The sequence below is a fragment of the Lissotriton helveticus genome, chromosome 7 (assembly GCF_964261635.1).
Source record: "Lissotriton helveticus chromosome 7, aLisHel1.1, whole genome shotgun sequence".
Classification (NCBI taxonomy): Eukaryota; Metazoa; Chordata; class Amphibia; order Caudata; family Salamandridae; genus Lissotriton; species Lissotriton helveticus.
Window position 1 is genome coordinate 102489137 of NC_136068.1, and position 12833 is coordinate 102501969.

The 12833-nt window shown below is 41.9% G+C and overlaps 1 protein-coding gene across 7 annotated transcripts in view; it reads left to right on the forward strand.

Annotated features, from left to right (window-relative positions):
- Positions 1-12833, forward strand: part of DIDO1 (death inducer-obliterator 1) — a 337891-nt gene that overhangs the window by 283212 nt on the left and 41846 nt on the right. For all 7 annotated transcript variants that reach the window (XM_078651622.1, XM_078651619.1, XM_078651623.1 and 4 more), the window contains 2 exons: positions 4348-4437; positions 4880-5075. In XM_078651622.1, coding sequence (XP_078507748.1) covers positions 4348-4437; positions 4880-5075 — 286 coding nt within the window. The remainder of the gene's footprint in view (positions 1-4347; positions 4438-4879; positions 5076-12833) is intronic.

Here is a 12833-nt window from a genome sequence, read left to right on the forward strand (position 1 = left end):
TTAAAGTAAGGCAAAAGCTGAGATTGACCCTCTACGCCATGTCACAGACACAGGTGCATACTTCCAGGTTGGAGGATCCCAATATTGATTACAACACGGAGATGACCAGACGCCAAGATCATCGATCACAAGTGTCTGAAAGCATTGAAAGTGTCGTTGGACGCCAAAAGCAGAAAACCAAAGGTACACAGGAAATCGTGGATGGGGCAGAAGGTGTCGGACTCCAAAATGAATGTCTACCTTGATTTTGAAGGTCCCGTAGGGAAAACAGCCCAAAGAGGCAAAAGAACCTGATGGATCCAACCCAGAGGATACCGCTGGTGCAAACCCTCGGAACCAGCCTCTACTCTGAAAGGCAATCAAGAGAAAGCGAGAGGAGCCGGCCATTGAGTGGGATATATCTGTGCTGACAAACGCCGCCGGCACTCAGTGCTGAACGAAGTGCTCAACGATGAGAAGAAAAAAAGGACACCTCGAGGCTAAAATGGCGTACCTCGTCAAGCAGAAGGAGTTAAACTCCTTCAGAAATACTAAAACAAAATTTAAAACCCTCAAAAGAAACATCGCCTAAACACCAAGGCCGAAGCAGAGGAGCAGCAACTACCAGCAACCCCTGAACGGGCGGAAGATAAGGAGGAGGCCCTCTGTTTTTGTGAAGAAGCAGATGATGAACCATACCTAGAAGGGAGTCTTTGAGGCTGAACCCTCCTGCTGCTGACATGAGCGTGATGCAGACGTACCAGAGTGTGTCAATCCAAAACTCCTGAGGCCCTCACTGCCGGATAACATCTCTACTGGAAACCCTGCTGCCTTCTCAACAAACCAGTTCCTCACAATGCTGCCTTGTGGACCAAAAAAGAGGCCTTAAAAGAACCTGCAACCACGGATGAGGAGGTTGTGTGCGGGGGTGGGGGGGGGGGGGGGGGGTTGCAGGAAATACAGACCCTCCACAGTGGATCACAGCCTACATCAGGAAATCCATGGAAGCGGAGGTCTTGTTGCCACTGCTCATAAGAGGGCCAACTCCCTGGCATCTGTTGTCCCACCACACAACAGAGAGCAAGCGGGTGGACATGGTGGGCAGGAAGTTGGAACGGTCAGCAGTGATGCAGTAGAGAATAGCAAATTCCAAAGCCCTCCTTAACAGGTATGTCCACCAGCAGTGGCAGGAAATGTAGAACCTCCTCCAACATCCCCAGGGAGTCCCAGAAAAGAGGGTGCACACTAGTCCAGGAGGGGAAGGCGATAAGTAACACCTGTCTCTACCCTGGTTGCTACCGACACTGAGGGTGTGGATGTGTTAAGAAGCTGTGCCGTAAACGGAGCAATTACTTTTTATATATCTGGGTTTTGAGGGGATTTCTTGTGAGGGAAAAAAACGAACCGATTTTTCTGGTGGGGGGAGGGATTTGAAAACTAAGCAGATTAGCCCGCAATTAGCATATAAAAATGTTTTCTAAGATAGCCCCAACCAATCAGATTGCTTAGACTGCCTACATTAACTATAGCTTATCTACATTCTAACGTCATCTGAAAGCCTGCAGTACATCCATTAATCCGATGTAGACATTTGGCTTCTTAGCCTCTAGAAAGATTAGATTTGAGGTTGCAGGTTTTACATTTTATTGCCCTCATGCTCCTGAAAATTAACCGCGATCTACAGCTTTGCCTCTCGTGCACCCTCTTCTGCATCTTGGCCTTTAATTGAGAAATTGGCAATTAATACATCAACATAGCATGAGGGTTGTAGCAATTGTTTAAGGACATGATCTAGCGTTCTAGGCTCATGTTCGAGGCAGATGGGCTATATGTTATTACTGCATTCCACCCACGGGGGGGGGGGGGTGTTTGTCATTAAAAAGGGAAAAATAAACCAATATTGGAGCAGAAGACCTAGTCCAGCCATTATTGGCCCTGTGCAACTCCATTGTCTTCAGTGGAGCTCCCAATATTCCTTTTGTTTTAATAGTATTTAATGCCCGTAGAATAGGACAATAAAGCATACATTTAAAGAAAAACTGCCAATGGTAAAACTTGTGCAGTTGATAAAGGCAGTGGGGAACTTTTGTGCAGTTGACATTCCTTGTGGAATTACGTATCTTAGGCCTTGCGCGCACACACAATTCCCTATGCGATGTCTGGTATGTCACTCAGCTCAATCCCTTTTCTCTGGTGAGGTGAGAGATGATATCCAGTTTAGACTAGTTCTAGGATGTCGTCCAAAAATTAGTTTTGCCTTAAAGACTGATATGGGCACATATTCAGTACTCCTTCAACTGCAGAACAAGAGTGTTTGACATACAAAGAAAAACTTTACATTTTCTTCCGTGTGAATAGATTTTGCGCGCTTAAAATTCCCAGTATAGTATAATTGTACATCTAGGCCGATTTAACATGGCAGAGAAGCCCTGGAAAGTTAAGATGGTGAACTCCCAAAAGAATGCATGCAAGTACCAATTGCCTTTCTCAGTTGCAAACCTCTGTTCATCACCTATTTGCTTTGGGTATGATTAGAGCCTCAGTTACTTTAATGGCGTTTGTAATATCCAGATTGGTAATGACATGATATCCACAAAACGGGTGAGGGTGCAACAGAAGATGGTTGTCCGCAGAGCAAAATATTTTCTCTGAAGGAAAAAAGATTTTAAAAGGCAAAGTAATTCATAATATCTAAACTTTTGGGCACTCCTGGAAAACTGCAAATGTTGCAGCTTCTCACGAGTACTCTAGAACATAGGGAAAAACCTGCAGGTATTACTGTTTTGAAAAGCAAGCCGAATAATTTTACTTTTTTGAAATCGCAAACTAATACTTATTGTACTTGGAAGACTGAAATATGAGCTTTGTTGTTTTGTGACAACTGATGTTAAGGGCCATTTCCTGACTGAGTCACTCAGTAAGCCTGGCTGCCAGTGAGGCACCCGTCTCTTTTACAATAGATCGGTTCTCATATTGCCTTTTCCACATAAAGGTGACATTATTGGGCTTCAGGGGAGGGGTAGTGACTGTGAGCAGTATTCTGCACCTCTTCAAATAGGAACGGGAACTTCCCACCGCCCCTTAGAGGAGTCGGGATCCCAGTACAGTAAATTGTGCATAGTGCAAAGGCTGTCCAGTGCAACTGTTCTAAAGATGAGCAAATTCAACAGAACGTCAAGGTCGCAAGCGTGTTTGGGAGTCTTGATAGTTGACACTGGCAAAAGCCAGTTTACAATGTGTACACTGCTCATAATGACAACTATTTCAAGAGGCCTTAACTGCATTCAGAGCATCAATAATTGCGCGTGTGTTCTGTGTCGTAAAGTGCAGTGCACTTAGACGTTTGCAACCCTTCGGCATTTGTTTAGGCCTTATTACGTGACGCACAGCATAACTGGGTTGACGTTCAACTGGTCACTTGAGGAGGTGTACAATGCGCACACACATGCTATGAATATAGAGAATGTAAATCCCCAATCATTAGGATCCCTTCCCGTTCATAGCAAGTTTTGATTATTACATTTATTTTTAATGTCATGTTTCAATGTGACACAAATAATATCTCCTTTTTCGAATTTAGTGTTAGTGGTAAACAGTATGCCTCATTGTTGCATGATTGTATTTCACAATTCAAACGGTCGTGATGGAAAATGAGACCCTGGGTTGTGTGCTAATGGTTAAAAAAAAATCCTTATCGGCATCCCTTATTTGTATTCCATGTTCAACCCAAATGTATTTTTTTCACCAATCTGAATCCACACCCATCAGTTATGAACCAATGGTGCCATCTTAAATTTTCTTTGACTTGAACGTTTCGTCTAATAGATTTGTAAAACAGTACGGGATTGTACTCATGAACTTGTGGATGTTAGCTTGTCCAACCATGTTTGCTTGTCCAGCCATGTTTGCTTGTCCTCTTCATAAGGTCACATTTCCAATACAATTTGGGTTGTTCGTGTGAATGTGTACACAGACTCCCATCACTTGTGCTTGGGAGTCTGTACGCACATTCACAAGGAGTCCAAAATGATACCGCATTCTTCTTTCCTGGGACAGATGTATTCAGTAATAACTGTGAACATCACAAAGGTTAAAGTTAATATGGCCTTCAAACAAACAGCAGGTGGGAAAAGAGCTCACTGGATGGCCTAGAACATCCTTCAGTGAATTGAAACTATAACCCACTTATGGTTCAAGTCATCTGAAACCAGGACGGGATATAGGATTGTGAGAATTAGTCTGCTAAAATGACTTCATGCATTCACAAATGGGATATAGTATGGATTAACAATGATCATAACTGTTTAATAAGTAAATGGGTACATGTTAAGTTATTTTCTGAATTTCTCTGTTGTCTTCTTTATCTAGGATTTGCCTGATACGGTTCACATTGGTGGGAGGATTTCGCCGAAAACCGTCTGGGATTATGTTGGCAAACTGAAATCATCTGTTTCAAAGGTACTCTTGTAATAGCCTTTTCATTGAAATTGGAGTAAAAAAGTTGCTACACTGCTTTCTTATTCTCTTATACATTAGGCTTTCGTCCTATAAATTAAGCCTCTTGAACCTCCTTGGGGAAGGTTTGTTTTATAAATGAGGTACTGCGCAGACTTAAAAAAGAAAACAACGAAATAAGATTGGCAAAAGCCAGTCCAATTGGACAAATATCCTATTTTGTACTCAAAGCATAGACCTGTTGTGACACCATAGCTAATACAAGTTTGTCTTAGTTTGGATATCTGTTAGTCACGTTGTAGTCCTGTTAGGTTTACAGATATGATTGTGTTAAAATGTAAGAAATATCAGAATTGTACTGTGAATCAGCCTATGAATTATGTTGTGCTTATTTATCATTGTTTATCCATAATCTGGATCTCTCTTCTCTTATCTTGTGTTGTAGGAGCTGTGTTTAATTCGCTTCCAGCCTGCCACAGAGGAAGAAGAGGTTGCATACATCTCTCTCTATTCCTATTTTAGTAGCCGTGGCAGATTTGGTGTTGTGGCTAATAACAACAGGCACATCAAGGACCTCTACCTGATCCCTTTGAGTGCTAAGGATCCCATTCCATCCAAACTTTTACCATTTGATGGACCAGGTAAGCATAGCAGTTGTCAAAGAAAAAACAAGAGGAAGCTCATGGCTAATAGGGAAAGTTACACAAGACCTACAAAGCATGTAGCTCCAACACTACATGCTTTTGTAGGGGAGAGGGGTTGGCCTAACGGCTAAGGCGCTCGACCTCGGACCTGGGGATCTGGGTTCGAGTCTCTGTAACGACGCCAAAAAAAAAACTCCTGTGATTCTAGGCAAATCACGTAATCTCCCCATGCCTAAAATGAAAGTGTGTCCTCATGTAACGTAACTGGTGCTATGTAAAGCGCTCTGATACCTGATTCGGTTCGGGTCTAGTTCGCGCTATATAAAACTCTGCAAAAAAAAAAAACCCGCAATACGTACCACAAAAGAGGTCTTCAAAAATCTATAGAAATTGAGAAAACGGTTTGCCTTAAATGGGCACTGAACCTATACAGCATGAAGAGCCTCTCTAGTTATTCCGTAAAAGGTGATGAACACAAGGTTTTCGTAAATGTTAACCTTTGTGATAAATGCTGTACACAAAAAGGTCAGTAATTAGAACAGTATATAATAGGGTCATTAATGTTCCATGAGATCACTGTTCATAGTTGTGTGATCAGATATTTTTGAATGGTTATACAATCACTAAAAAGCATGCATTCCAAAGTAAATTCTCCTTGACCGGCAAGTCTTTTTTTGCCTGATTATACATTGAATAAGTATTCTAAGTCCTACGAGCGAGTGAGACCGCTTTCTACAAGGTACCTGACGATGGTCTCCATGCCAGTGCATTTCAATATGAAGTTAAATGTCTTTCCTTTAGCTTAATAGCAAGAGTGCTTCAATAGACAGCAGAACGTTCAGAAACAGCGTTTCTTATTTACAAAAAAGTGTTAAATGTGAATGGATAAGCTTTCCCAAATATTTTTTGTAAGTAATAAACCATACATAGCACCTTTGCAAGGTCTGTTTCTAAACTTGTCTTTGCTCTTGTAGTAGCATGTTATTCAGATTTCTACTTCGTTTGGAAATTGGATAATATTTTCTACAGAGGAGCATAAAGGGAATTCCTACATACCAGTGTCTTCTGTATAGGAAATTTTACACCGTTAAAGATAGTGGCTAGTGGTCCGAGGTTGGCTTCACCCAGTATATGAATTTAAGCCTATCATATATCCTTCGTTACATAATTTTGGTACACAGTAGATTACATGCCAGTCGTACGCCACCACTTACTGAAAGTGTAACCTTTATTTGTTATGAACAACACAATGGAGAAATAGCATTTCATCAGGTAAGCAAAATATTTTTCAATGCCTAGTTGTGTTAAGATTTTTAGCTCTACCTGAAATCTGTTCTGATTCCTCACCCTGCCTTTATAATTAATAAAAGTATTTTGTGAAAAGTTGTCATTGTCTCCTTAACTTATATTTTTAGACACTTAATAGCTTCCAGTATCAGCATGCATTTACTCACAGCTGTTTGCAGTTAACTGGAGAAAACTAGTATACAACTTTCCTCTTGAGGGTATCCTGAATCTGATCCTGATGTGCAGCATAAAACCTTATCTTCACTAAACGTTAAGCTAGAAGGTCCTAAAGCTTTGAAGAAATGGTCAACGCCTGCCTCCTTCCACATGCAGTGGTGTCCATATGAAGGTGAAGAGCCGCAAAGTACCAACATATTTCGTCAACATTGGATCAACATTAGCATTTTCCAGCGATTCTGAACAATTATGTTTCAACGACGAAGACAACAGCCTTGAGTTCTTCTCCATTCGTCAGTTGGCTTCAATCAATTGAAAGCTCCTTTCACCTTATTCTTTAGGGTACTGTAATTGGCTCGTACACACAGGCTTTAATATTATGCAAATTACATATACTTGCAATGCACTTCATTATGCGTTTTTCATGCAACCTACTGATGGAATTTCATTGGTAAAGTAATTACAAGACCAACATCTAATTATAGTTTATATTACGTCCTAGTAGAGATGCTTTTCAGCACATTCAAAGTTAACTAGGAATAGCTGGAGTTGACAGTCAAACAGTATTTACTTGACATTCTTCATCCAGAGCGTTTGTTAAATTTACTATTCAAAATCCACAAAGCAAAAGTGTGTTTTTGATATGGATTTGACTTGCAAACCAATGGATTGAATAACCCCACATATTTAAATATTTGAAACTAAATTAAATCTGCCACAGGTTTAACGTTCCTGTAGCTTGAATTGACAGTAAATGAAACGATTAACTTCCAGTAATGAGGCCCATTATTGATGTCCCCAGAATTCGGATATAATACACTTGAGATCACCTTAACCTCAATCTTAACACACGTCCTTTTGATTTTTAGCCCTGTAACCCTCAACATGACTCAAAATGTGTTTGACATTTTATTACATTTAGTCATTAAAATGCCTTAAATGGTAGGTAAAATGCCCCAGGATAGTTACTAAACATAGTAGTTATAACCTTGGCATGTTTAACCAATTGTAATGTATAGCCATTAATTTTTTGGGGAGGGGTGGGGGGTAGAAGCATGCTTTAGGGTGTTTTGTGAAGTCACCACTTGTGTTAATTATTCCGTAGGTACTAGAGAACACACTAGGTCCTGATAAGCCACATAGCAATATATCTAGTATTCTTAACTTAATCCTAGCTCGTCTCAAAGACACCACTTAACCCCTTCGTTGCTTCTGTCGGCCAAAGGCCGGCGCGAGCACTACCTCCGTAGTACTGCGTATGTCCGTTGGCTGATGTGGCCCCGCCCACCTAATGGAACGCCCCGTACCGCGGCGGAATTGCTGCTGCGGTTAAGGCTTTAAGAAGATTTGCATATTTGTAACTATTCTGAGCAGCTTTCATGTAATAGTGTTTATCCACATGTGCCACAGTACAACATACTTGAAAGAGGGCACAGCAAACTTCTGTAACGCCTATCAAATTCATTCCCCTGTTTACTTGGGGTCCAGTGCATCCATCACCATCAAACTGCATCCCCCCCCTCACCTGCACGTTTCCATCCTAAAAATTTGAGTCACCTGCCCTACTCAACACTTTTCCGCCGAGGTCTCTGTTTAAAGAGTTCTTAATGGGCATCACTGTGTGTTTTTAATATAGTATCCATATTTAATGTGTTGCTATTCCAGACATTAAATTATAACGTATGCATGTTAAAACTACTTCTTCCAACTCCTCGCACCTGTAAGTTTGTATGAAACTGCTTTAAAACAGCAAAAGTCATGAGAATACTGCTAGAAAAAAGTCACATTTCAAGTGGTCATACCTTTCTAATAATTTCTGAATAACCAGATGGTTGCTTAAGGACATGCTTTGTCATGTGAGACTGCCTGAGTACTCGTATGTTATTGTGTATTGTTCTTGCTATATTTAGGTGTGTTCTTCATCACTAAATATTGCTTTACAGCAACTTGGGACTTGTCAGCTAGAAAGGTGTGAAGATGGTGGTTGCATTTGTCCAAGGGGGATTGGCTGATGGTTATAGAATCAAAAGGGCAACTCAGGCTCTGGTCTGTAACTGAATCATCAAGACCGGGGCATGTAGGTACCTGAATCGGGCAGTATGCCAGCCTGTCGATATCATCTAGGCAATGAAGGCTGTACCCCAGTCTTTCTAAATTAGAAACACACTACATGTTTCAGACTTAAATATGAAACTTTATGGGTGGGTGGGGAAGGAGTCTTTATTTCTTGGGGATGGAGAAGAGTCCCTCACAGCTTTCCTGAAGCCTATAGCGAGGAGGCGCTTTGGCACTACACACAGCAGCAGCAGCAGATTGTTGGGAAAACCCTCCCCATGGTGCAGAAGGTGAAGCTGTAATACTTGCAAAATCTAGCGCTGGACATAGTATTCCAGAGCACCAAGTCTGAATATATGTCACCTAGAGACAAGCTGAAGTGACTGCTGGTGTTTTATGGCCTGCTGAAACATTTATTGTTTACAACTCACTCTCAAATGTCCCAGATAAATGCCTTTATTATTCTTTCAGCCCAGGTCTATTTTGCTTTTGTGCGTGCTCCAACTTGTAGTCTGGATTTTGTAATTAAATCAAGAGGCCAACAAATGCCGGAATTTAATTGAAAAAAACCTAGCCTGGACCTTGGAAACTTCTGAGGTCAGTTTAGATGGCTTAAAAAAGCTGCAAAGAGATGGCTTTAGAGAACTGTCGACTCTGTGGCTGGGGTGTAAGTTGAACAAATATGGTTTTGCTCAAATTACTCAGATGCACAGTTTTTCTTCCTTTTGCTTATCCCAAAGCGTGTCAACGTGGCAAGAGATTAGACCTCTGCTCACAGTGCTAAGGCATCAAATTGATGGCTCAGCGGCTACGTGAAGTGTTTGTGATCTTATCTGTGGGCATCTTGAGATCTTGTGTTGGGTGGTTGTATTGTGTCACATTGGGCAAAAACAATTGGTAAACAGAACATGGCAGTGCTCCAAATATTTCTAAATTAAAATTACGGGTGCTACAAAATTGAGCAGCTTAGCTGTTCTATGTGGTATAACATAATAAACCGGTTCAGTCTGTCTTAACACGGTTACTCTTTTTGTTTATTTTGTTTACATTTCTTTATTGGAACTTTTAGTAAAAGATAAGTGCCATACAGTTACAAGCATCATTTCAACTCCGACGTGGAGAGGCATACATCACAGGTAATAACAATTCAGGCAACAATTCAGTGCATGGCCTAGAGCGTAGCCCGCTGCGACTACCACAGAAGCACTTGCCAATATGTGTACAGGGCATATGGGAATTGGACGCTGCGTCTTATGCCACTAATAGGAGCTGACGGGTATGACATTTTGAAAGGAGGGGAGAGGGACCAAAGTCTAGGGAATAACCATATTAACTGATGCCCAACTCAGGTCTCTGCTACTACTCTTCACTCCCACACTGCCTGTACAACCATAGGATCAATGCGTACATATCTAGTTGCATCCTTGGAAGATGATGAGGGAGGTGGGGAGTGTACGATGGGGGAGGTGTGGAGGTGGACAAGCCAGTGCGTCCAAGGAGCATCCCTGTTTTACACACTATTGTGTCGCCGCTACCACTGTTATTTCCGTGCATGCTACAGGGGCCTTGGGCTCGTCCTTTGACTGCCAGCTGTGTTGAAAGTCCTGCAATATAACATCCCAGTCAGCTGCCATCAGTACTTTAAGTAACCCCATTGTGTCTTCACAAAGAAAAGCAATACTTTCAGATTGCGCCCAGACTGTTAGCGAGCAGGACTACGCCAGCGCAGGGGGAGGCTCCAAACGTTCCGTTGCTTGGTGATTAAGCATTAGCTGCAAGTAGTCCTAGATCTATATGCCTGGACTCCACCCTGTGCCTAGCTGATCTACAGTAGAGCCCCAGGAGACAATCATCCTAGATACGATCCATGCCAAGTCAGCTGGCATTGCTCTTATGTCACGCATGTACAGGAGCAGGTTGTCTGTGTAGAGGGAGATCGCATAATTCCGGTCACCCAGGCGGTTACCCCATTTTGCCCCACTTCCATGAATTGCTTCCTCAAGCGGCTCTGTAGCCAGCGAGAAGAGCAGAGATGAAAGCGGGCACCCTTGCCTGGTACCACGACTGAAAGGCACAGGGTTCGACACAAGGGCACCTGCTTTGACTCTAGTGGAGGTAGAAGTGTATCCCAGCCGTATTAGGTGGAGAAAACGAGCCCCAAGGCCGCAAATAGAAACTCCCATTCTAGAGTTTCAAATTCCTTCTCCAAGTCCTTAACACTGCTACTCGTATGTCCAGTTTCTTGCCTGCTACCAACTTATGGGGTACCCTTCAGCCTAGTTTGGAGGTGTGAATACATTTGTCATTAAGTCTAGCCAAAGCCTTTGCCTGGCGGCACCATTTTCCTTTTACGGATTCTCAGCCATTTTATTTAATTCCCTATCCCTTTACATATCCGCTGGAACAGGCTTTCATCTAAAGTAGGTTGTGGGGCATGGGCCCTTCCTTTATAAATGTTCTGATTTATTTTTCTTGTCTTCTATCTGGTATTTCTCTCTATCATGCTTTTTCAGCTTACGCTGCCAGTTCAACTTACTGCAAGTTCTAGCAGTGCCCGGGTGCCCCCCAACCACGACATGCATGTCATGGTTGGGGGGCAGCCATTGTTGATCTGTATGCGATAATAACACAAGAGTATTTAATGAGCGATTTGTGTACATGCTCCGGAATGTCCATACCACAAGAGATGTTAGACTATTTAACAGAGTTGAGTACATGTGGTTAGAAACAGGGGGCAATGCCAAGAGTCTTTTGGCCAGTGGGGAAGCAAGACACTCTATTTAAGGCTCCTCCACCAAACTGTGTGGAGGCAATCCTCCTATCTTGAACATCTTTTCTCAGTACCTAATGACTTGCTATGTCCAGATCAATCATTAAGGTATTACACCAAGATTAACCACCCAGGCATCCCCTGCTGTTCCAACTGGGAAGTGCATACCAGTTTAATGGATGCAGAAAGGACTCTGTTCTGTAGCTCTACAACTACTACAGCTTGGGTACGTTGAGCTGCTTGAGGGGGGTCTCCCCCCCCCCCCCTTATGCATCGATTACGAGCGAAGGGTTATCGTCCCTGATTCCCCTCCCCCCTCATATGCATTGATTATGATCGAAGGGTTATCGTCCCTGATAAAACTATACCATGGGGTACGTTATATTTCCAGTGCGATATATAACCCATTAAGAGTACATGGGGAAAAACATGCAGATTTTGATGTTTAATGCACCAAAAGCTACTTAAGGTAAATACTGAACGTTTTCCCCTGTGAAATTTCATCAGCTTTGGCCTGACGAAATTTAAAGAAGGTTGAATTATTTAACTTGTCCGATAATTATCCTATGCATTTAATACCTTCACACTCCAGGTTCTTAACCTTTTGACTTCTGAGGACCCCCACTTAATCATTACTAGAACTTGGGGACCCTCACTCTGAATCCTTATTGGATTCTGTGTACCCCCATTGAGTCATTACTGGAAGTCTGGGTCCACTGCCTAATATTTTCAGTGATTTTAACAATAAAAAAATAAACGTTCCTCAATAACCACATACATAAATAAGTACTTTAATTCACAAGCAAACATAAAAAGAAAATCCAAATAAGATTGGAGTGTTTCCAAATTCAATTATATTCTGTTTGAAGTACTTGCACTTCTATGAATCAGTCCGAGGATACTAACCTAATTTCTAGCAGCCATTGTCAAAATCCTTCATATTTACATAACACTTTACAATTTTACATTTTGCTTCCTTATATACTCTTTTTTTTATCTGTTAATATTATTTAATTTTCTAAGCAGTTGCCGACCCACTGAGTAGGCTTTGGGCACCCTATTGGGTGTCTGGACCACATGTTAAGAACCACTGCTCTAGAATGTTAAGATCCTGACATGAACCCAGATTTTGTCAACAGGAGCAAATGATTGCACTTGGTGGATCTACAGACTGATCCATTCTACATGCCCGAGTACCAAGAGGTAGTTTGTCAAAACAAATGTGGAATCTGCATTACCATAGAGATGGTTGTTACTGACCTGGATGCAATTCCACTGGTCTAACCCAACTATTGGACTTTGTATTTCTGCATGAAGTCACTTGCTACCCTTATCTGCATTGACCACTGCCGTTAACTTCTTACCAGGAGCAGGATGTCTTCAACCCAGGCCTTGCCTTTCAGACCCTTTTTGATCAGATTTACAATGAAATTACTGTATTGTATAGAACAATTGTGTTCATATAG